The 26486-nt window shown below is 33.3% G+C and overlaps 2 protein-coding genes across 5 annotated transcripts; both read left to right on the forward strand.

The window, feature by feature from the left end:
- Window positions 1-17527: 17527 nt before the first annotated feature.
- On the forward strand, window positions 17528-21315 carry LOC145586504 (uncharacterized). Of its 4 annotated transcripts, XR_014100964.1 has the most exons (10): window positions 17533-17702; window positions 17793-17871; window positions 17969-18048; window positions 18202-18268; window positions 18946-19008; window positions 19099-19308; window positions 19410-19623; window positions 19705-19879; window positions 20554-20859; window positions 20958-21315. XR_014100964.1 is itself a non-coding variant. In XM_081643348.1 (8 exons), the coding sequence occupies exons 1-8, from the start codon at window positions 17627-17629 to the stop codon at window positions 19708-19710; spliced, it is 780 nt and encodes a 259-aa protein (XP_081499474.1). In that variant the 5' UTR covers window positions 17528-17626; the 3' UTR covers window positions 19711-19992. The 4 variants fall into 4 exon arrangements, 2 of the variants coding, with proteins under 2 accessions (XP_081499474.1, XP_081499473.1); XR_014100963.1 differs by having other exon boundaries at window positions 20554-21315; XM_081643348.1 differs by lacking the exons at window positions 20554-20859; window positions 20958-21315 and having other exon boundaries at window positions 17528-17702; window positions 19425-19623; window positions 19705-19992.
- A 2067-nt stretch (window positions 21316-23382) lies between these two features.
- LOC145585297 (sugar transport protein 5-like) lies at window positions 23383-26279 on the forward strand. The gene is made up of 4 exons (XM_081642010.1): window positions 23383-23672; window positions 24113-24432; window positions 24803-25432; window positions 25835-26279. Exons 1-4 carry the CDS (start codon window positions 23522-23524, stop codon window positions 26255-26257), a joined length of 1524 nt encoding a protein of 507 aa, XP_081498136.1. The 5' UTR covers window positions 23383-23521; the 3' UTR covers window positions 26258-26279.
- The last annotated feature ends 207 nt before the right edge of the window (window positions 26280-26486 follow it).

Consider the following 26486-nt stretch of genomic DNA (forward strand, 5'->3'; position numbering starts at 1 on the left):
GGATTAACGATGTGTTCTATTTAAATATTTACCTAGTTAATTGGACTTTCATTGGATGTGCTTGGTAAACAGCTTATTTGAGCAAAATTAGCTTATTTAACCAACATTAGCTTAGGGCCTGTTCACATTTACTTAATTTCAGTTCAATTCAGTTCAGTTCAGTTCAGTTCCAATCAGTTCAGTTCAGTTCAGTTCAGTTCAATTCAGCTCTTAATTTCCCTCTCACATAAAATATTCATTTCAGCTCAATTCAGTTCAGTTCAGTTCAGCTCAATTCAGTAAATATGAACAGGCCCTTATTTGATCAACATTAGCTTATTGACTATTAAATTAGCTAAATTAAGATGTTCGGTGGAAAGCTTATTTAAAGAGCTTATTCCACTAAATAAGCTCTTTTAAAGGAGTTTTTTTAATTAGCTTATTCATTAATTTATGGTGAAATGAAACTTATACCCCCATTTAATTTTAAATCCTACCTAAACTACCTACCTATAATTAGTTTATTGGTCATTTCACATACTCAAAACAAATTTAAGCTATTAGCAATTTATCAAACACTGTTATACAACCAGCTATGAAATAAGTTAGTCAAATCAGTTAATACACTCAATCAGTCAAAATCAATTAATGCAATCAGTCAGTCAAAATAAGTTAATACAATCAGGTTTAACTTTTAGCTTTAAACTTTCATTATTTAAACTTATCATATTTTATGTGAACTTATTTGAATTAATTTAAAAATTATTTTAGTTGTAATTTTAACTTAGATAATCATTACTAGACTTAAGGCCTATTCTAATTTACTCAACTGAACTGAACTGAGTTGGATTGAATTGTTTATGAGAGAAGGAAATTAGGAACTGAACTGAACTGAAATTAATTTGAAGAGAACATGTCCTTAGGCCCTGTCCAGTTCAGCTTAATTTCAGTTCAGTTCACCTCCAATCATTTCAGTTCTTTTGCTAAATTATTTGTTTTATATGATTTAGTTAATGACAATTTAGTTTTGGCATGCTTTTGGGACGATCTCTTTAAGTTCATCATTATGTCTAATGATATTGCTAATGATAATTAAAGCGATTTTTTTTTTTTCTGGTTTGGAATGGAAGTGCGTAGTTTTGGGTCTTTTTTTTTTTTTTTTTTTTTCATTTTTGGAAATTTTCTTCGTTTTTTTTTTTGTTTGTTTTTGTTTCATTTTTTAATAACCAAACTATTACAATAGATTAATTTTACAGGCAGTAATCAACATGAAAAAAAAATTTAACAAAAAAAAAAAAACTATTAGTGGATTAATTTTGAACTTCATTTTATTTTCATAATTATTAGTGGATTAGTATCATTACTAATCCATAGTTAAAAATCATTAATCCATTGTCAAATATTGCAATTCAGTTCAGTTCAACTCCAATCAGTTCAGTTGTTTTCAGTAAATCGGAACAAGCCGTTAATTTTTTTTTCGTACTAATATAAACTTATTACAAAAATAACCTTATATGCACGCGATATGTTCAATTATTTCAAAATTTATTTACTTTAAGTACTTATTTTATTCTTCACCAAAAAAAAAAAAAAAAACCCACTTATTCTATTTTGTCACACATATATAGGTTAAATTTATAATTTGAGAACATTTTTTTTATGCAAAAAAATCGAATGAAAAATGAACTTTTGCACTTTTTACACAATATTCTTGGACCATCTTTTGTGATTTATTTGTAAGGAAAAACATGATTAGGTGGGATCATCATTTATTTTTAATTTTCAGCATTTTATAGTTTTTACTAATCTGTAATTATAGATATTGATCATCAAAGTAATGCATTAACAGGCGTCAAATCACAATTTGTGCAATTAAAAAAATGAGAGGAAGTAGTATGATAAAAATATATGTTTTTTGAGGTTTTGTATGATATTCTATGGAATCTTTGATTGCATATGAGACTATGAGTTATATATTATTCTTATATAGTAATGATATCAGTAGTATTTTATTTGATTTGATTTTATTCTACTATGGATTTGTTTATTTTTGGAAGAATGTAAATATGATACTCATATTGATTATATTTCTATTTTCATATTTGATTTTCTTTCAAGGCTTTGGCAATGTGGATAGTTTAAAAGTTTGACACTAAGGGCCTGTTCATCAGTTCAGTTCAGTTTAGCTCTTAATTTCTTTCTCTCATAAAATATTCATTTCAGCTCTATTCAGTTCAGTTCAGCTCTTAATTTCCTTCTCTCATAAATATTCATTTTAGCTCTATTCAATTCAGTTCAGTTCAGCTTAGTTCAGTAAATGTGAACAGGCATTAAGGGCTTGTTCTTATTTACTGAACTGAGTTGAAGTGAATTGAACTGAACTGAATTGTTTATGAAAGAAGGAAATTAGGAACTGAACTGAACTGAATTTAAGCTAAAGGGAACATATACTTTTTAGGTTTTTTCTTTCTTTTTTTTTTTTTTTTTTAATTTTTTTTTTACGAGCACTTTTCAGTTTTCACTTCCCTTCTCCTCTTGTATTTTTTTCTTCTTTGAATAGTAAAATTAATACGTAAATAACAATTAAATGACATCAGACATCTACAAAAGATACCCAAAAAGGAATACGAGGAAAATAAAATGGGATGGTAGTAGGATTTTTAAAACCTTTGAATCCCATGTTAGTTTGAATACTTCTTATTTTTCATATCTTTAATTTCAATACTATTCAATTTCATAATGTTTCAGAATAGTTTGAGCATTTCCTTTATTTTGATGTAGGTTTATTGATTATCAATTGTTATCACCTTACTTTTGGCCTTTGGGCTTACTACTCCTTTTCACATCTATTATAAGTATTTAATTAAAATAATCGTAAGTTCTTAAATATTTATAACACATGAGTTTGCAAATAGTTTTGGCCTTTTAGGAATAATTGTTAGTAGTATATGAAATTGAATGAACTAATGCACGAGCTGAATAAATATAAGTACAAAGTGATTATAAATATACCTTATTTGCGGGAGAAAAAATCATCATTAAATAGTACAAAGTACAAAGCGACCAAATATATATTCCCTTCGTTTCATAATATTAGTCTCATATGGAATCAATCACATAAAATAAGAAAACAAATGTATTTGGAATCTAACATTAAAGTACAACATATTTCATAATTAGTTTACCTTATTTAACTTTTTTGATTTTTCATTAGGAAAGCGCTAGTCATAATTGCATAATTTAAGGTAAAAATTTCCTTACTTAGAGTTATATCATCAATCCACAATCAATTAATTCCAAAAAAAATCAAGTTATAAATGAAATATATTCAATATGGGTAGATTTTTTTGAAACGCCCAAAATAATATATGGACTAACATTATGAAACAGAGGGAGTACATTTAAAACGTTAAAAATAACATAAAAAAGGAATGGTAAATTGGACAAACAAAAAGATAAATCAAAAGTGAGTAAACTAAGGAAAAGTTGTTGTATTCAAAACAATACTATTTCACATTTAGGTACATTATGTAACCGAAATCATAGGAAAATGGTCAACAAAAAACCTAAATTGAAATATAAAAATAAATTAGAACCTATTTTAATTCCTTAAATACAATTAAAACCCCATTTAATAATGAAAATCAATAGTTATAAAAATTCTTCTAAAACCCTCCTTTCTCTCTCCTCTTGACGCACACACACTCTCTCTCTACACCCTTCTCTGAGTGATCTCTCTCAATGTGTGTGAGCGTTTGTAAAATACTTTATAATATAAAAATTGTACACATATTTTACACACATATAAATATCGCTCTCAACTCTTCATTTTAATGGCGTGAGCGTGCACAGAAGTAACAGACCGTACTACTACTCTAGGCTAAATTCGTGAAAAAAATCAAAAATCAAAAACCCATTTCCTCAAATTGCTACTCCGTATTTTTTTTTTAATTTTTTTTTCATTTCAATCAAAATTTCTTGACAGATTGAAAAAAAAGCGTCGAAAAAAATCTCCATCAATCTTCCTTCATGTTCATGTATTTTTCTATAAACTTTGTCTCTTTTGTTTGAAATTTTGATCTGGGGTTTTGTTGTTTTTGTGTGTGTTTTTTTTGAATTTTTTTATTTGGGTTTGTTATATTTTTCCCTTTTTTTGTTCCTACTCTGTTGTTGAATATTAGCGTAATTTTGGGGGGTGTTTGTTAATTTAATATGAAGAAAAGTGAAAGAGAATTTGATTATAATTATTCTGGTGAAGCATCTAATTATTATCATCAAAAAATGCACGAGGGTGTTGTTCAATCTTCTGCAAATTCTGGGTTTTGTTTTCCTGATTTTGTTGTTGGTTCATCAACAGCATCATCATCTTCTTCATCAGTAAACCCTTTTGATCATTCACGTTTTTCAACGCCAAAAACCCATTTTGTAGATCAATTTTATGTGGCTCCTAATTTACCAGATTCTTACTATAGAAGGGTTAACAATGATGGTGTTGGTGGTGGTGGGGTAATGGTGGATGAGCTTGGTTTAGCAGCAGATTTTCAGAAGTTGAGTGTTGGAAATTCTGATGTTGTTGGACAATTTCATAGAGATTCAGATGTTTTTAGGGGGAGTGAATATAATGTGACTGAGAATTTTGGGGTTTTAGAGGGTTTATATAACAGTAATGGGTTTTCTGGTAATGGGGTAGGGTTTCAATCATCTGTGTATAGAGATGAGAAGGGTGTTAAGGATTTTAGATTGGGGGGGATTAAGGGAGGGGGTAATCTAGCCGATTCGTTCGGGTCGAATTCGGGTTATGCTGCTATGCATGGTCATCATAACTATTTGATTAATCTTCCTTTGGACGGGATGAGTCAGATAGGAGATGAGTGTTATGGGAATGGTGGTGTGCCATTTCTTGGAGGAAATAAGTATTGTGATCCATTGCCTGTGTATGGAAGTGGTGATTTTCGAGGTAATGTTTCGATTCTGAAGGGAGGTGAATGTAACAGTAATGGAGGTGTGATTCCAAAGGGAGATGTAGGGTATGGTAATGGAATGTTTGAGTCTGGATATGGCCCTCATGTTGTAGGTGATCCTTTGCAGCAATATATGTTGGATGGCTGCAAGGAGATGTTGAATCCTTGGGGAAATTCTCCGAATATGTCTATGTATAATAAGCCTGGTTTGAATGAAGCTTTGTTAGAGCAGTATGGACGGCAGTATCCTGGCAATGTGGGTAGCCTAGGTTCCGTCGATCCCTCTCAGTTAATGTATTATAAGCAGGGTTTGAGTAGGGGAAATGCATTTTATAACTCAATGAGGGAAAAGATGAGGGCTGTTGAAGAAAGGGAGGGTCCTTTGCCTGTTACTTTGATGAGAAGGCCAAGGAATCTTGAGTCCTATGGTTCTGAAAGGACCTCGATCTTACGAGATAAGGGATTTAATGGAGCAATTGGTAAGAATTGTCAATTAGGTGGTCTTACCAAGAATCTGCTTAGTGGGAATACAGTGCAAAACATTAGGGAGAGGAACTTTGAACTTAATGTAAATGTTCCATTGCAGACTGAAAGAGCTTGTGAAAATGGTAGTCATGTGCTTGATCCTTTGATGGTGCAGGCTCTATATAAGTCATTGGTTGAGGTTCGGGGTAGAATTTATAACATGGCAAAGGATCAACATGGTTGTCGCTTCCTGCAGAAGAAGTTTGATGAAGGGTCATTTGAAGACGTGCAACTCATTTTTAATGAAATTATTGACCATGTTGTTGAGCTGATGATGAATTCCTTTGGAAATTATCTAATTCAGAAATTGTTGGATGTCTGCAATGATGAACAAAGAATGAGGATTGTACATGTGGTGACCAAAAACCGTGGAGAACTTGTCAAAATTTCTTTGAATACACATGGGTATTGTTATTCAACATAATGAATAGTTGATCATTCCTTGTTAGCCTTATTTATAAACTTTTGCCCATGATTTCCTTTGACTGAGATTGGTTTTTCGTGTTTCAGTACACGAGTGGTGCAGAAATTGATCGAGAGCCTTAAATCAAGGAAGCAGATCTCATTGGTTATTCGAGCTCTTGAACCAGGATTTATTGATCTTATAAAGGATCTGAATGGGAATCATGTTGTCCAGCGTTGCTTGCAATGCCTTAGCAGTGATGATAATAAGGTATATGTCATCAAACAATACATAAGATTGCCTATGTGACTAAAATAAATTATAGCCTGCTCAAAATTGAGTGAAGCATTCTTAATCTTATTTTGCTGGTTCCTGTTATTTTCCATCAGTTGCTTGTTTCTTCAAATTTTTTGCGACTAGCATGTACATTATTGATGAAAGATATTTGTTGAGTCACAGAATTTATGCACTTTTGTTGTTGGACTTTACTTGATGAAACTAGAGTTTGATTTTTTGCCAAATCATTGTCTCATGTCAAGGAGCAAGTGTTAACTTTCTACAATTGCTAGGGGGATTGGTACAACTGTTTCATGTTTTCATTGTTGCCTGTTTTATAGTCATAAAGAAGGGGTGGTTTGATCACACTTTCGTGTAGTCTAAGAATTTGCATTGTTAAAATGGGAGCCCGTATCATTTAGATGGGGCTGTTGTGATGAAAAGAAGATTGATTTACTTAACATCTGATCTAAGTTTCTGCTTCATTTTTTTTGCCATCATATTTTTTTTAAACTCATGGAGCTTTTCCCAAACACAATATTAGTCATTAAATTATTACGTTCATTTATCCACTTCTAGTTAATTTCATTAATATTAATTATTTTGTCTGATTAGTATATCTGGCTGCTGTTAGTGTGTGAAAATGTTGTTTGCATTCTTCATTACTAGAGTTGATTTTGTTTGGAGCTATATTACTCTTTTAGTCTTATTGCACTTATTTCTCCATTTTACATTATTTTTACGTGGCAGTTCATCTTTGATGCGGCTGCAAAGTTCTCTGTTGAGATTGCTACTCATCGGCATGGGTGTTGTGTTCTTCAACGTTGTATTGCTCACTCCACTGGTGAACATCGACAGAAGTTGTTAGAACAAATATGTAGCAATGGCCTTATTCTTGCTCAAGATCCTTTTGGGTAATTATCTGAACTGTAGAATTCATAAAATTACTTTTTTTGCTCAGATACACTTAAAACCATGCTCTTTCTGGTTAATGCAAATTGGAATTGAGTATAACTCGTCATAAAATGTTATGCAGATCTATTTGTTGGACATTTGCACTCAGGTTTGCCTTGTTTACGCAGGAGTAGTTATCAGTTGTTGGTTTGATAAAAGAGGAGAAGCTGGCATGAATATCACTTATTGTGTTATAGTGGATTTACTTTCATGAATAAATTTCATCAATTCACTTTAAGACTTTAAGTATTTGCCTTGTTTAGTACAAGTACTTTACTACTCACATTTAGGTTCAACAATTTCAACCTTTTCCTTGATGGCTTGAGCATACTATCATAAAAGACTTCCAAATATATATATTTCTTTTCATGTCTATTTGAATGAGAATTATCATCCATTTGCTTTTGCTGAATGGAAACTTTCATTGGAGTTGTTTCTCTAGGTGTCGTGATTTGAAAACAATATTATTTAGCTTTGAATTTTTTCTGTTGAGGTTTCTTTCTCTATGAGTGCATGTCCGTAGTGTATGAGCTTTACCACATCTTAGGCTTGCAGGGTAGGGCATTGGGGAGTTTTGAATCTATACTTAAAACTGTACAAAAGTTTTTATGGTTTGCTGAAGCTAGCTCATAAGGGTTCAATTATTTTGCAAGGTCATGAGCTTGTTCTCATATCCCTACAGCTTTATCAGTAGGAGGGGAATCTGAGTAATTTTAAAACTCATTTAGCCATTTTATATATGCATATATGTGTGATTTGCATTTGCCACTTTAGAGGTTTGAGTATAATTAGGAGGGGGCCATAAAACAATATGTTTGTTTGTAGCTTATCTCGTGGCCTTTATAGTGGTACACTGGCACATTCAATTTGCTTATATGACAACTATCAAATTGTAGGATTTGATGCTTATATTACTTTAAATGTTTTTTTTTTTTTTGCATGATTGTGGATATGCTGTGAAAGCATTGTGATGTATTGTTTGAGGTTTGTTCTTATCCTGTGAGGGAACAAAGAAAGGTTTAAAGGTTAAGAGTTTTTGGATCATTGTGATTTGTAGAATTCTTTGGTACATTTATTGAAGTGGTTGACTTAATTTAAAGTTGAGTTTAAAGCTCGATTTTGCTTCGTTGGTATGCACAGTGGTGTTATTCTTGACTGAAGGTATCTATGCTTGTCAATAACGACTTTTTTGTACGATATAATGGTGTAGTGTAAAGTAGTAAGCTGCTCTTCTTTTACGTACTGCTGTTCTCTCTTTGTCCTAAAATAAATCCACTCTTCCATTGGAATCTGTGATGGGAACCTTAAGTTTTATATTTATTTGTCTGATGAAGAACTATGCCTAATGCAATGACTTAAATATAAGAGTGGCATTCATTTTAGATGGTTATATATTATTTCATGCTCAATTTAGACGCTCTAACATTATTCAATATAGTATTTATAGGTTATGAATAAAATGTACTAGTGATGCTAGACCTTTATTATCACATTTTTTTGGCCTTCTGACTTTAATATTGTATTTTGTCTCAGAAACTATGTTGTGCAGTACATCCTCGAGCTAAAAATTCCATCTGCAGCAGCACAGCTGGTTTCTCAATTAGAAGGGAACTTTGTGCATCTCTCCATGCAGAAATTTAGCAGCCATGTGGTTGAAAAATGCTTCAAGTTTTATGAGGAAAGCCACGCAAGGATTGTGTATGAATTGCTATCAGTTTCTCATTTTGAGCAACTTGTGCAGGATCCTTATGCTAACTATGTCATTCAGTCAGCACTTGAAAACACCAAGGTCTGCTTATAAACGCTTCTTCCTTAACTATTAGTTTTTGTTTCATGTTATGCTCATCTTTGAAGTAGAATAATATCTTGCTTAATTAGTGAATTGATATTTCTGGGTTTTGGAACCCCAAACTGCAATTTGTGATTTGACATTAATAAGAAATTAAGAATACCGATAAATTTAGATGGTGAACTGTTATAATCAAGTGAGAATTTGAAACAGGAAAACTATGAAATGGCGTGATGATTATTTTTTGTTTAGTATGAGCTGAAGAAGGATATTATCTTGCTGATATATACCCTTAGAATTCCTTGCCAACCAATTGTGTGAGATGATTCTCCTTCTTTGTTCACAATTCTATTTTGCTGTTTATGTTTTTTTTTCTTTGGATGAAGTATTAATATTAGAAAATGGTAACGAATCTTCTTTGTATTTTGGTATTAAAAAACTAATTGTTCCTCATGTATATTCAAGATAATGCATCTCCACTTGGAAACATACCCATGTCTATTTGATACTGACCGATAATGGTAATCAAGAATTAATGAAGAATAACGCGTATTTGGATGCATTACCTTTTGTTTTTACCTAAGACATTTCGTGCCTAATTATTCTGAGTAGCTATTATTTGTTTATATCTGATGATTTGCTTTGTTTATATGGCATTTTTTTGTACCGTATTGTACATGAGTCATTGGAGCTGTAAGTGTTGGTTAATTTTCTTGCATTTCATACGAGTCTTCTTAGGTTTGAGATTTGCAGCCAGTGGCAGTTTGATAGTCAGTATTCTTGACAGTGCTAGCTGTTCATTAGAATAACTACTCTAAAATTACAATTCAGTCTGTATGATGTCCTAAATGTCACTTTATGCAAAATTCTGTTGCAGGGCACTCTCTACGAGTCACTTGCAACAGCTGTTCGTCCTCACTCGATGCTACGTACCAACCCATATGGCAAGAAGATTTTCAGCCGAGGATTGCTGAAGAAGTGAGATGAGAAGGAAGCTTTTTTGTATGTTGTTTTCTGCAGTAAAGAATGTTGTTTGTTACTTCTACAATAATCAAACTTTGTGAGTCTATATGTCCGCTCTGTGTTGGCTTTTTAGCTAGAGAAACCTTATATGATCTCGTGGCCTCATGGGCATGTACATCGTCGTTTTTGGATCCCTGATTCCCATGAAGCTGTTCGGGTGTAAAGGAATTTTTGCTGCTCTCAGATAGAAAGATTTGAGGTGTATAGATCAGAGCTTACTTAGCTGCTGCTTTTCTTGTTGATGACTTCAGGGCAGGCTGAAGTTCTAGTTACCATTTTATTTCACTCATGAAACAATGAACAAGTCTTTTTTAGGATTGTAAAAATGTGTGTTTTTGCGACATTTTCAAGCTAAAATTTAGTCTTTTTGACGTTGAACGTAGTGATATTATATGGTTTGCATGGCCAACTTAATACTGTATATTATATTATGTACTTGAGTGCCATAATATGGCGCTTAGTACGTTAAATATTCTGCTGCAAGTCCTGTAACCATCATTATGGATGGGCTCCATTAACTCCCCCTTCTTTTTTTCTTTTTGATTTTGTCATTGTACGTCCCAAGTACGAGGTCAACTTATTTTATATATTGCCTCATTTCTTTAGACGAAGGAAGTAGAGGAATCATTTAGCTTAGTTGGTAAGAACACCGTTAAGGTTGTCACGGTCTATCATTGGAACCTTATTGTACGATTTTATTATTAAATGCCATTTTATGATAGGAACTTAAGTAGGATTTATTGTGTATCTATGCTTCCTAGAAAGAATCGGTTCTCTATATAATCTTACAATGACAATTTCTTCGTCCCTCGAATCGTTTTCTTATGTCATGTATCCAATATAGGATTTGTGACTCATGATGTGGTGTGCCACAATTTTTAAGTAAACTTCTTTAATGTTACTCACATTAGTCACATGGGCCATTCTACAAATAGTAAAAATCTTAATAATTGTGCTTTATCCAAGTGTAAAACAAATTTAAAAGGGGATGTTTGCTACATGCTCTTTATCATGCATTCACCTTTGCAGTAGTGCATTTTGAACAATTTTTTTTTTTTTTAGATTATTTGTAAAAAAACCTTTTACTCAAAGTTTGTGACTATAAATTGCAGTTATATGTTACTTTCATTTGTAGATTATGTTACTTTTGTCCCTAAGTAGTGCTAAGAAAACTACAATTCTATACGAAGTATAAGTTTTGGTAAAAAGACTTTTTAATTATTTCATATGTAAAATTTTACATTTGACCCAAAGTTTACAAGTCATAGCGGACAGTTAAAACAAATACGGAGTACTAGGGAATATAATTTCTAAAGCAAAAAAAATATTGCTTGGATAATATTACTCTATTCGTGTCATATTTTGTATTTAAAAGAAGATTTATTCCGGTCACATAACTTTTCAGGCTATCAATGCTTTTAATATAGAGTATATTAACAATATGGGTAATACTAATTATGCTATACCTAAGTGGAACTCTAAGGGTTGTAATAGCAAATAAATTCATTAGTAAGTATGTAGTACTTCGCAAAAATTTGAAATAAATGACAAATCGGTGTAATTAAGTATATGATTTGACTTAATATTTCCATTAAATATATTCTATAATAGTATGATTCGACTTAAGATTTTCTTGTAAGTTCTTACTTGTACAATATATAGCATTTACCTTAAAAAAATAATTAATAAGGGTAAGTTTTACTCCATAACTAGCTTAAATCCGGTGCCACACACATATTTTACAATTTATGTAATGAAAAATGTTAATTCAATTATATGCAATTTAAACTTGCCAAAAGACGTAATGGCATGGAAATTTGACGAAAAGAAGAAAAAGGCCCGTAACACGGGAAATGATTTTGGCACACCATAAGTTGATTTTGGCACACCTTATGTGAGAGCACAGTTTTGTAAGCTTTTCTCACATGAAGGTATGCCAATATCAATTAAGGGAGTGCCAAAATCAATTTCCCCGAAACACATGTCATTTCTAATTCGCTTCATAGATAAATTGAAAATTCAAAGGAATAATATATGACGTATTTTCATATTTAAAGATAACATAATATATAGTATACAAATGAAATAATAGGCATGGAAAATATTTTATACAAGAATATGAAAATTTTGAGATATTTTCTATAATATAAATAAAATATCGTGATCAAATAGGAAATTTGTATAATAATATTATGCTAAATATAATTCTAAGAAGATTTGAAGAAAAAAGAAAAAAAAATTACTCCTTAGGAAAAGAGGGTTTTGGAGGAAAAATAAAAGCATTAGGAAGTGACGCGTGTTATTTATGGTGTCTGTTTTAGTATTATGTTATTGATTGATTGATGATTTTCAAAATACAATCAAATGTCCAAATGTTAAGGTGATTACTGATTACGCTTATATATTCAGGTTTATTCAGATAATTCTATTCAAATAATCGGATACGGATTAACTCCGATCACTCTATTAACATCTCAATAATAAGGAGTCAAGAACTTACATGTTCTCACACAATAACCAATAAAAGGTAAGTTCTTACTTGTATATAGAATTTACCTTTTAAATTAACTAATAAAGGTAAGTACTACTCTATAATTACAAAACACAACCAAATATCCAAAATTTGACTATGGCAATTACGCTTATAAATTCACACTGATTCAAATAATTCAATTCAACTAATCAGATACGAACAAGCTCCGATCACTCTATCAAGATCTTAATACTCAAGAGTTGAGAACCTACGTGTTTTACACAATTCAACTAATCGGATACGAACGAGCTCCAATCACTCTATCACCATCTCAATACTCGGAGAGTCAACCTAACAGAGTGTTTGGATAGCTTTTTAGGAAGGAAAGGGAGGGAAGGGATAGAGAGGGGAGGGAAAAGAAGGGGAGGGGAGGGAGGAAGAATTTTTATTTCCCTTGTTTGGATAGAAGAGAAAGGGAAGGGAACTTTAAATCATAGAACTATAAGGAAATATACGATCAACCAACATTTATCGAATTTGAAAAAGAGTCAGAAGAAGTGGTTCGATCCTCTTATTTTGAGGGAGGGAAGAATACCTGGTAATAGCGGCTGTAGCAACAGGAAGAAGATGACATAGCTTCTTTTTTTTTTTTTTTTTTTTCCATTTCCTTTTTTAAATATTTATGAGTATTATTCATAGTTTTCATTTTGGAGTACACTTCATTTTTTTTAGAGTAATTTTTTGGAGTATTGTTTATAAAAAATTTATTTATTTATTATTTATTTTTTTCATCCTTTATAACATTATACTTGAGTAGTTGAGTTTATACATTATTTTTTTGGAATGCTTTTAAATAATCAATTAAATTTAATAAAATTTGCAATCAAAAGCTTAATATTTTATAGTGAAAAAACTAACAATAATCTTGAAAAGTATAGACATTACAATTTATATCACCTAAAATATTCTCATTGATTGGCTATTTCAAAAAAAAAAAAAAAAAAAAAAAAAAAAAAAAAAAATCTCATTGGAAAATTCTTTGTTATGATCAAGGACTCGAAAGCACACTTCTAATTTTCTTCATCGAGCATCATCTCTAACAAATAGTCCTTTCTTTCCTCCGGTGGACAACCAAAAAGTTCTCGTATCCTTGACTGTTTTGCATTTAAGAACCTATAAGCTTTGCGACGAGTTAATGAGTCAATCTCCATCTTTGACAACACTTCAAAAACCTCTTGTGGTGAATACACTTGAGCACGACCTCTCTCAACAATTACATTTCCCTCTCGAAGAGCTTGAGCCACATTGTCCAACCCTTCTTTTATGAATAGGAGCTCATTTTGAAACACTTCCTCTTATTTTCTTTTCTTGCCTTTTCGGTTGGACGAATCGGCAGAATCACTTGGTTGGGCTTCTCCAAGGCTTTCATCCTTCATCTCAAAGCTTGATTTATCCATAGCCTTCATTTTCTTTTCCTTTGCAGTTCCAGAAATTTCACCTGTTGCTCTATCCTTGGAAAAAAGCTTCAAAAGTACATCATAATGACGAAATGGAGTTGTTTTCCACTTAGGTAATATGACTTGATAAGACACATTGCATACACAACATAACCAACAACCTGAATTACAGCTCCACGTCTTGTTCTTTCCCATGTCACTTCCCTATTTTCAACATCCAATTCCTCAAAATCTCCCTCCATATTAAAGGCAATGTGAACGACTATAAAAATATTATTGAACATATCAACAACAAAAGCATAATAATTATAAATATACAAACAGTTTAAATCAAACAGAGTGTTCACTCAAATTGATCAACAGAGTTCATAAACCATATACTGTTCAACAGAAATTTTACAGCAAATTAACCCAATTAGAAAACAACCCAATTGCATAAATCAACAGAACTTAACAACAAACACAAATTGAAATTCTTACAAATAAACAAAGATTGGTTTCAATTTCATAATAAGTTTTTAATTCTGTTCTTGATTTGCACAAGTATTTTGCTTGCCAAATCAATATGCCTCGAGTTACAACAACATTAGAACAGGTTAATTTTATTGTTGTTGCTTTAATTGCGGACATAAACATATATTATAATATGGTTAGCTTATCAATTGGTCAATTTATTAGGGGGGTGGGATCGATTGAATCCAAAAAAATGAAACAGAATTATTATAATACTACTATTCGCATTTATATTTATTGAAAAATTGCGAGTTTGATTACAGAGTAAGTCCTAGCTTGAGTAATTCTTAGCAAAACGCTTAACATTCTCATGAACACGCATCCTAGCTTGAGTAGAAGAACCTATATTACTACAAAATCAAGCTACAATTGATAAACCTAGAGTGATTTCAAGATTGCTAGTCAAAAAAGCGTGATTAAAACAAGATGAATCAACAAAATCGCACTCCACAAAATCGCATTAAAATATTCAATCAACAAAATCAAACTAAAATTTGACACTTACCTTGAAAAAATCAGATAAATCGTGAGAGAGATAACAAGTATGAGTAGATTAGTAGTGAAATCGCACTCCACAAACCCTAGAAATTGGGGGAAAAAAATTGCATTTTGGAACCCTAGAAATTTGGGGATACAGTGAGGAGAGAGAAAAAATTACATGAAAAACTGATGTTCAGATTTTTGTTAGAAAGTAAAGGGTATATTTGTCTTTTTACAATACATCAGTTTTTACAAAATTTTCCTTCTAAATCTTTTCAAAATTGGAATGATTTTACTCCTAAGTAATTAATGAATTATTTTCCACCCATTTCCTTTCCTTCCATTTCCTTTCCCTTCCTAATTTGCTATCCAAACAAAGGAAATTGTATCCCTCCCTTTCTCTTCTCTTCCTTTCCCCCCAAATCCTTCTATCCAAACACACCCTAAGTGTTTCACACAAGAGAAGGTATTGCGTGCGGCAACCTTTATTTTCCTTCCTTTACTGCTACTTCTCAATTCGATTTCTCTCTCATTGCTTATCTTTCTCTTTCTAACTTGTAATGCAACATCAAAAATTGTATTTTGAACATGATAATCAATAGCTAAATGTTGGTGTAATGTTTCTCGAATTTTTCAAAAATGTCCAAAAAAATTGAATTGGGGCTTTCTTGTGTGATGTATAATTGTTGAAATTAATTGTCCCATATGATTGTATGTTGAATTGGGAGCATTTTGATGACAAATGCATGTATTTTGGTTGAGAAATGAGCAAGTTATATTATACGGCCCATGAGCTTAGTACGAGACCTTCAATGGAGGTTCCTCCATTTCGATCACCTTTTAATTTTTAATTTTTTTTTTTAAATTTTTTTATTAGAGGATATATATATATATATATATATATATATATATATATATATATATATATATATATATATATATATATATATATATATTATTTAGTAGAAGATATGTATTATTTGATAGTGGATATCTATTATCTGATAGAGGACGTGTATTATGTTAGAAAATATGTACATTTAATTAGAGGATATATACGGTTGTAAAAAAAAAAGAAAATTAGAGGATATATATATATATATATATATATATATATATATATATATATATATATATATATATATATATATATATATATATATATATATATATATTTTTTGATATAGGATATGCAAAGTTCATTGGAAGATATGAATTATTTGATGGGGGATATATATAATTTATTAAAGGATATGATTTATCCTCAATTGAACAAAAATGTATTATCAATCTAACTAAAATGTATCCTCAATAGATAATATTGTATCCTCAATTTAACTAATGTATCCTCAATAGAAATGATTGTATCCTCAATATAAGTTAATATAACCTCAATCTAACTACAATTTATCCTCAGTAGACAATATTGTATCCTCAATAAATGTATTCTCTGTAGACAATATTGTATCTTCAATCTAACTAAAATGTATCCTTAGTAGACAATATTGTATCCTCAATTTAACTGAAATGTATCCTCAATACAAAATAAATATATTGTAACCTCAATTGAACTAAATTGTATCCTTAATCTAACTAAAATGTATCATCAGTTTACATGATTGAATCCTCAATCTAACTAAATATATCTTTAATAGAAATAATTGTATCCTCAATTTAAGTAAATATAACCTCAATCTAACTAAAATGTATCCTCAATATATAATTTATTGGAGGATATAAACTATTTGATGGAGGATATGTATAGTTCGTTTGAGGATATGTACAATTTGTTAGATGATATGTTTTATTTAATGGATGATATGTACAATTTGTTAGAGGATATGTTTTATTTAATAGTTTGATAGATGATATATACAATACTGTTTATTAGAGGATATGTATAGTATGTTGGAGGATATGAATTATATCACTCTCAAATTATCTAAACAATGTATTATTTGATAGAAGAAATATAAAGTTTATTGGAGGACATATATTATTTGATGAAAACCAAAACCCAAAATGAATTAATTAAGGAAATATTGAAAAATGGACACTAATGTTGTCGTCAAATTAAAAACAATTAAAGTAATCATAATATTCTAAATTAGTTGATCGTCACTAACACAAAATTTCTCTCTCCTCTTTCTTTGCTCCTCTACAACAATGAACTTTACCCACTCCATAGCCATACACCTAAATACAAGGAAAATCATCAAAAAAAAGAAATAAGTAAAACTTCATAAAAAAAAAATATCATTGTTTACATCATATCGATGGTTTTATTGACGGATGGTACGGTGAGATGGCTTAAGAAACCACCATTGAAGGAGGAAGGAGAGAGAAAGTAAGGCCAATTCACCATTAAAGGAGAGACAAAGTAAAGAATTGAAGATGAATAAGAGAGTTGTAGAAGTGGCAATAGAAATTGGGTTGAACATCGCTAATAAGCTTGTTGGGCTGAACAAAGTAAGACCGGGCCAATAAACCCGCACGATTGACAAGCTGGACTGACCCAATAGTTTGCGTTCACACAATACCTTTTTTTTCCCTCTCTTTTCTTAATTTTTATTATAAAATAAAAGGGCAAATCAGTCCAAACAAAAAAAAAAAAAAAAAATCAAAAGTACCTTAGCTGTCAATCATTGATCGTTCACAAGTTTTATACCTCAACCCAACCCTTGCTCAACCATCACAACCCTACTACCTCACTTGTGCACACCCACACACACTTGGCCTCCTCTTTTCACTTTCTCTCTCCTCTGAAAATTGCAGCACCACTCACCTTCAACAATGTCGCACTTCGGCAGAGCTGGTCCTCCTGACATTCGCGACACCTATTCTCTCCTCGTCCTCAACATCACCTTCCGTATTCTCCCCTTTTCTCTCTCCATTTTTTCCTGCTTAATTTCTCAATTTCATCAATTGATTTTTTGATTTTTTTATTATTAATTAACAGGTACTACAGCGGATGATTTGTACCCTTTGTTCGATAGATATGGCAAGGTTGTTGATGTCTTCATCCCTCGTGACCGCAGGTTTGTTAGGGTTCTCTCTTAAATCCCTCTTTCTTTTTTCTAGGGTTTATGGGAATTTTGTTGATTATTGATTTTTTGTCGATTGATTTGGTTTTAGAACTGGTGAATCTCGTGGCTTTGCTTTTGTTCGTTACAAGTATCAAGATGAAGCTGCCAAAGCTGTTGAAAAGCTTGATGGTTGGTTTTAATTTTTTCCCAATTTATCCAATTTTTTTCACTTTTAATTGTAAATTGAATTTTTATTCTTCTAATTGGGAGAAAAATTGGAATTGGGCTCTCCTTTGATTGTAAAATAATTGGGTTATTCCCCCAATTGGGTTCAATTTGCAGGCAAGGTCGTTGATGGCAGAGAGATAATGGTTCAGTTTGCAAAATATGGTCCTAATGCTGAGAAAATGTGAGCGATTGCAAAAATTTGTTTGATTTTTATTGGTTTTTGGTTTTTTTTGATGCTACATGTTGTTTTTGTGTCAAATCATTTTGTTAAATCTCTTATATGTGGAAAATGATTTAAGGCAGCTCAATTCAGTGCTGAACTAATTATATATGGAGTAATAATTCAAAATACAAGCTCTTTGGTGATTTTCTTATGACAAGTATTGTTTTGCCAATTCAACTTTCTCCCTTTCCATATAGTTTTTCTTTGTTTCATCATATATATATTGATAGTAGCATATTGTTAGACGGTTAGAAGGCTAGTTGTTTCAACAAAATTGAATTCTTGAGATATGATGGGTGTAGGTGAATTTTAAATTAATCTAAATTGGCCTCTTAACCCTGGCGTTTTCCTTTACCACAATGGAAAAGAGGTTTTACTCTATTAATTCTTGCCTATAGTGTAGAACAGGACATTATAAACACAGGGGAAGTGTATAATCTGTCGCCTGTTGTGGTGTTGGCTTTGATTTGTATTACTTCAAGCATCTCTTTGACATGTACTGTGCTTTTTTTTTTTTTTTTTGGGAAAACTTTTTATTACTAGCCAACATTTAGTGTTATGCAACTTTTGGAGTGGCTTTTACTCGTAAGAATTAGCTCTCATTTCTAATGGGCTTTGTATTTTCTTGTTTTCAGTCAGAAGGGAAGAATACTAGAGCCAGTCAAGACAAAAGGGAGATCAAGAAGCCCTCGTCCTAGGTGAGAAGTTTTTAACTTTGATCTCGTTTTTTGTTTTCTCCTAAATTTTTGTTATTCATGTTTTAATCTGCTGCATGTAACGGCTTTCAGACATCGGGATGACCACAGGGACAGAGATTATAGAAGGAGAAGTCGCAGTAGGAGCAGAGATAGGTCTGACAGAGACAGGTATCGTAGCAGGGACAAAGATTACCGCCGTCGAAGCAGCAGGAGCTACAGTAGAAGTCCGGACCATCGCAAAGATGATGGTAAAGGGAGGTATGATGATGAGAGGCGAAGCCGAAGCAGATCATATGGAAGGTACTATTTTGACCTTTGTCTTTACTATCCAGTTTCGTTATATTTCCTTCATATATTCTGACTTTTTTTTTTTATTTTTTTTTTTTTAAAAAAAATGATAGTGCCTCACCTCGTAGAGCCAGTCCCAGTCCTAGGAGAAGCCCTTCACCAAGGGCATCTCCTAAGGATGAAAGTCCTAATGGACGTGCTCAAGAGGAGCGATCTCCAGCTCCCAGGAGTGCATCACCACGTGGGCGACCAGCTCCGAGGAGTGCATCACCGCGTGGGCGGCCAGCTGATTCTCGTAGTCAGTCTCCCCGCAAATCTGATGTAGATGTGAGTTTTTTATAGCAATTTATGTGTTCTTGGTAAGCTTAAACTTTTAAGAAAGTTGTAATGGTGATTTTGCTTTTTCAGGAGTAAAGATCGCAGCACTCGACTAATGCTATGATCAGAATGCTTCTAATACAAGCTCAATCTTCCGGAGAGCCTTTTTCATGTCCATGTTGTTCAGTGCTTGACTTGAATTGAAGTGTTTGTTGAAAGTTAGAACTTTCTTAGTTGAATTCCATGCTCCTATCAACTTTTCTTGGTATGGTCCTGTTGTTTAGCTATTGAGCTCTATGAGCAGTTTATTTGTCATTATGTTATAGAACTTGAGGTGGTTGGATATGGTCTGTTAGTCTTAAAGATTATCTTGCGTTATTTTGGTGTCGTTATGCTTGTTTATATCCTTAAGCTTGCTCTTTTTCTATCTCATATACTCCTTTCATGTTAAGATACTGTAGTCTGTGCTGTTTTTTGACATCTAATTTTGTTGGTTCCTTTAGTTTTGAATTGACCTTTCTGAGAGTGGTTGCGTTGCGGTCTGCTCTCTGGAAATTATGATTCAGTTCAGAGACTGTTGGATTGGTGATGGTTTATATGCATTGATATACATGCAAATTACTATCAGAAGTATTTGCGCTATTTTTAGTTAGAGCCTTCAACCTTTTCCTAGCATAACTTAACTGCTGAACTTTTAGGGTTTTTGACAAGTTCATATGTTTTTGGAACTTTTGCCTCCTTTGATGGCAATATACTTGTGTGCTTGTTTGCTCGGTATAGTATGTATGATAGTCTTATAAGAAACTATGGATGATGGTGTGGTGTTCAAACAGTTCTCTGTGCATGTCCTCATTCCTTTAGTCTTTTTCTCTGAAAACATCTAACTTCTAGAGAGTTGCTTAGGCCAAAATCAAGCTAATCTTTTTCACTATATCACAGCACGTGAACTGCTGTAGCTGCGCACGTGAGCTCGTTGCTGTAGCTGCTCACCTGATTTATTGCTAGTTTTAGTTTTGGTGTTGATGAATCCATCCCCTACCTTGGACCATGGTAGATGAATGCAGCTGATTCCTTTGACTATATCAGTCTATACTAGAGCACGTGAGCTCGTGATTGTGGCTGTGTACCTGAGCGAGCTCGTTGCTCTAGCTGCTTGAGGGATAGGAATACGTTCGTTAGATCAATTATCCCTGCCTATGCTGCTGTTGGCTCCTGCTTTATTGCTTATTTTCCTGCTGATTATACGTAAGTTTACTTGCATCTCTGTTAGCTGCTTGCATCAAGTTGCTATCCATTTTTTTTGTTTAGCACTGTTGTCATTGCCTGTGAGCTCTTGACTGTAGTGGTTCGTGTGAGCCTGTGGCTGTAGATGACAGATTGATAGGCAGTTCATTTGTAGACCGTATGAATGACGCTGAAATGCTGCTGGCAGCACCTGATTTATTGCCTTGTATTTTGCGGTTGATGACTAAATTCCTGCATTTGATTCCCTTGCTGATTTCAGCTGTCAACTTGGAGTAGTTCGTTGTTGCCTTCCATTTTGATTGACTATTAAAGCCCAATGATTTTTTATAGCTGGAAGGTTTACTTGGTTGCGTTTATTGCATATTTTTGTCAATTTACACTGGTAAAAATTGTACCATATGTTAACAGCTAATGATTTATAAACAAAAGTTTATACTACGTAGTATTTCTTGATTACATTGGAATGTTATTGAACAACCTTCAAGACTATTTTGCGTTCTCATCTTTGATTCAATTCAATGTGTTGAATGTAACCCAAAAGTAATTGTGAAATTGTGGGTGCTACCAATTGAAGCAAACTACCTTTAAACCATTTTATCTTTTGATTGAATGATGCAAGTTATATGCACAATGAGAGTTGGTTGAGACTCTCTAGAAGGTTACTTTGTTGTCTTTGCTATTCCAATTATGGTGGTTGTCTCAAAAGACCGTACCAATCTGGCTATCTTAGACGAATGTGAATTTGTTGTACTTGAATTATGGTAACGTCTGTTTTGCGAGTCTCCAAGTCAACTTTGTGTTGATGTTTAACTTGAATGAACTTGAAGTCTTGAATTGAAGAATTCAATCATTTCTCTCCATTATTATATAAAATTCTACTGTGCCCCTGACTCCCTGAGGATTGCAGGACTAAACTAACCATTTGGTTTCAGTACAACAGATTAACAACGAATGCACTATTAAAATCATTCAAGCAATTTAATGTTTAATATTTTGAACAAAAAGTTTGAATGTTATGTTTCCAGATTGGTATGTAAAAGTAACTCCATATTGTAAGTTTGCTCCATAGTTCTTATCAATTAGGAAAATTTGTCAAAAAAAAAACCTTTTAAATGCATCATTTTACAAAAAAAAAAAAAACCTTTTAAAAGCTTTTTGACTAAAGGAAACACGATTTTTAACATTTTGGCAAAAGAAAACCCGAATGTGAAGATTTTTTGTTGGAGACAACCAACTGCCTCTAATCCACTTAATTAACTTCTTATTTATTCTGATTATCCTTTAACACTCACTTAACCATTTTATAATTAAATTAATTTATAAAAATAAAAAAAGAACAAAAACCACCACCCTCCACCCTCCTCCCTCACGCCACCCCTCATCCCCGGACCCACCTCCACCATTGGTCGACTCCCCTTCCCCCTTTACCCTCGGCCTGCTGTAACCCTCCACCTCCCCCTCCTTTCGAACATCTACCTCTCATTTCTCCCTCAAAACACTCTCAAACACACTACCAAAATTTGCTAGGATCTTTTTGGAAGTTTTAAATAAAGTTCTCCCACACATTCACTGTATTTTAACTTCGATTTTATCTTATAATATGCTTGAATTTTGTAATTTTTAATTTGTCCGTAAACCCTAGAAAAATCAATTTAGGGGTTTCTAATTTTGTGCATCTTGCTTGCAATTGATGCTTGTGTTTGACTTTGATTATGTATGTATATGATGCTAGGATAATTTAGAAGCAAATTGCAATTGATTTGAGCAAATTAGATCCAAATATTGAAAATTGCTTACTTGTGGCGGTCGCCGGTGGGGATAAGGAGGAAAGAGATGGTTGGCCGATGGTAAAGGGAGGTCGCCGGGGGTGGGGGATCTGGGTGGGGGTCCGGTGGGGGGAGGGGGTGTTTGGGAGGTGGCATGTAGAGTTCACGGTTTTTTTGTTTTGTTCTCAAGTACATGTAGAGTTCACGGTTTTTTTGTTCTAATATTTATGGGCAGACATTGTTCCAATATTTACGGGCCAGACATTTAAAAATGAGAAGGTAGGGTAAGTAGTCTTAACCCTTAAGTAATTCCTTACCAACTAAACCAAATCTTGCTTTGTAAATAAAGGTTTCAGTATGTAAGTCAGGTTTCTAAGACAAAACTATAAAAAAGAACGAAGTATGTGTCTATGTGATATTGCTATTTGTTCCATTTTTTTCACCAAAATAATATACTACCTCCATTTCATATAGTGTGCAACTTTTGAAATTTTTATATCTCACAAATAATACCATAAAGTTGCACATAATATTGTAACGGAGGTAGTACTTATAACTTATGGCATGATTTGATTTACCATCCCTTTTGAGTTAAAACAAAAAAAAAAAACTTCTAGAATGGAGAATAAATTTGGGAAATTTTGTTGTACTAAAGTTCCCAGGTGCAAATGACCACTGATATAGAAAAAACTATTGTGGTTCACGCATGCACAAGAAGTGTGTATTCGGTCATTAATGTGTATTCAGACTTCAGGACATTCAATTCCACCTTTGTAAAGTTCCTCCTTAGTGCTCTTACGTACTTGACTTTCATTAGTCTACTCTCTGCCTATTTTTGGTTCTCTCTTTCCGTAGACGGAATGTAGAGAAGGAGCTCCAAAAAGAACCAACAGAAAATGGCAGGACGAAGTTTTGTAGGAGATGGAGGGGGGCCTAGAGCTCAAGGGGGAGGCCACTCGGGTGGGCAGGTAACAGCTGCTGTGGTGATAACCTGTATTGTTGCTGCCTCTGGTGGACTCATTTTCGGTTATGATATTGGCATTTCAGGTACCATCTTCAGTAATACTGCTAATATATTTTTAGTTTAACAGCATATATCAAGCATAGTTCTTGCATATTTATAGTTGAACAAAGATAATATTCGATGTGTGTTCACTCCATTTCATTTTAAACGCAAGAACAAGGTAAAACAAAAGAAAACAGTCTTCATTTGGCTGAACTTTGTAGTTGTTATCTATTGTTTTGACTGGTAGATGAGCTTAGATGATTAACAGATATGATAGAAAATTTTATCACATAAACTCTAGAAGATCAATTATATTGTCGAGCACAAGTTAATTTAACAAGGAGGCTCTCTGAATAATTGCATTAGTAGTTTATCGGAATCATCTTCCTTTATTACCTCTACACAAGTTCAAATATTCAACTATCTTACAAAATAATCGAGCATTCAACAATGTCTTGAATTTCTTTCACATGTACCTCAGGGGGAGTAACTACAATGGTACCGTTCTTAAGAAAGTTTTTCCCATCAATATTGGAGAAATCAGGGGATGTCAAAACAAATATGTATTGTATGTATGATAGCCAAGCATTGACATCCTTCACATCTTCTCTCTACATAGCCGGATTAGCCGCTTCCCTAGTGGCCAGCCGTATTACTGCAAAGTTTGGGCGCAAGTTCACCATGGTGCTCGGTGGTTGCACCTTTCTTTTTGGTGCTGCTGTGAATGGTGCTGCTCAAAATATTGCTATGCTCATCTTTGGCCGCATTTTGCTAGGATTTGGTGTTGGTTTTACGAATCAGGTTAGCATAATTGTTAAAAAATTTAGTGTTTTTGGTAGCCTTTCGAGCTATTGCTATTTGTTAATGTTGAGATTGGGGACTAATGGAGACCCTTTATTCCCCTTTAAAACCAAGTTCTTGCAAGATTCGTACTTCATATATTCGTAATTAATTTTTAATTCATGTGGGATGTTCCAATAATACCGTCTCATAAACAAGAAATGGTTTATGATAGTTGTGACTTGTGAGTACGTTAACTAATTCTTGTACCAACATAATAAAAATCCTCTTTTGAAAAAAATGGTTCCCCTGTATTACAGTTATCATCTAATCATTATTTACTTCGACTATGACATCAAGTAAATACGAAATCATGGCTTTATTACCGTAGGCAACACCATTATATCTATCAGAGGTGGCACCTCCAAAGTGGCGAGGTGCATTCAACACTGGATTTCAGTTTTTCATAGGCATTGGAGTGGTAACAGCCAACTGCATTAATTACGCCACAGCAAAGAAAGCCTGGGGATGGCGGCTTTCTTTAGGCTTCGCGGCAGTCCCAGCAGCCATAATGACCCTAGGAGTTCTGATCATTCCTGACACCCCTAACAGTTTGGTGGAACGAGGCAAGATGGAGGAGGCCGAGAAGTCCTTAGAGAAGGCAAGAGGGGGTAATACTGATGTAAGAGCTGAGTTTGCAGAGCTCATCAAGGCTACTGAGTTGGCCAAAACAGCTAAAGAGGAGCCCTTACATACTATATTTGAGAGGCATTATAGGCCACATTTAGTCTTGGCGATTCTTATCCCTTTCTTTCAACAAATTACTGGGATCAATGTTATTGCATTTTATGCCCCTGTCTTGTTTCAGTCTGTTGGATTTGGTAGTGACTCTGCCTTGATTGCTGCTATCATCCTGGGTGTTGTTAATCTGGGCTCCATACTCGTGACCACTTATTTGGTTGATCGATTTGGTCGAAGGTTCTTGTTCCTGGAAGGTGGTGCTCAGATGTTTATTTTCCAGGTACATTATATACTCACTTTACACCACCTATTCCTTCAGTTTCTAAATATATTTACATGGTTTTGGACCACCTCTTTGAGTGTAGTTTTGGCCTATGAATTATAATATCTGTGTAATTCAACAAAAATGTAACACGACTTCTTGAGATGAACTCGTGTCCTATAATTACTCCATCTATCCTGAATTAGCAAGTCACATTTCTATTATAGACAGTCCCAAAATTATACTCATAGGCCACTTTGAACATAACATTTATTAATGATTCCTCTAACCATGTGAATTAAACAATCATATACGAGATGGAACTGATGGCAGTGACATACAAATAATCAGCTTGGAAAATACAAAATTTTCATTACAAACTTGAGTACTTCTAATTTTCTATTTCTATCCATCCTGAAGATCGCAGTGGCAGGAGTTCTAGTAGCAACAACTGGTATATCAGGAACGGAACACATATCCAAGGGAAAAACGGTGCTGGTGCTAGTTTTCATGTGCATCTATGCAGCTGGTTTCGGGTGGTCTTGGGGACCCTTAAGCTGGCTTGTGTCAAGTGAAATCTTCCCATTGAATATTAGGTCAACAGGCCAAAGCATAAGTGTTGCTGTGAATTTTGCGACCACCTTTGTACTTTCACAAACATTTTTAGCAATGCTCTGCTGCTTCAAATTCGGTGCCTTCTTCTTCTATGCTGGTTGGATTGTCATAATGACCATCTTTGTCGCGTTGTTTTTGCCAGAAACAAAGGGTATTCCTTTAGATTCTATGCATATTGTGTGGAACCAACATTGGTACTGGCACAAGTTTGTCAAGCAGGAGCCTTAACTCGCGTTTTATTATGGAAGACTGTTAGTGACTCACGATCTGTTTACAAAGGCAACGAAGTTCAATTTATAATAGCAAGCTTTGCCTAATTTGTACTTGATTTAATAGTTAGTATTCATATGAATGTGCTGACATCAGATTGGTCTTATTAGTATTGATATGAATGTGCTGACATCAGATTGGTCTTATTAGATAAGACCGTCTGACAAGATAAAGGTCATCATCTAAA

This window comes from Chenopodium album, chromosome 16 (assembly GCF_948465745.1).
Source record: "Chenopodium album chromosome 16, dcCheAlbu1.1, whole genome shotgun sequence".
Lineage (NCBI taxonomy): Eukaryota > Viridiplantae > Streptophyta > Magnoliopsida > Caryophyllales > Amaranthaceae > Chenopodium > Chenopodium album.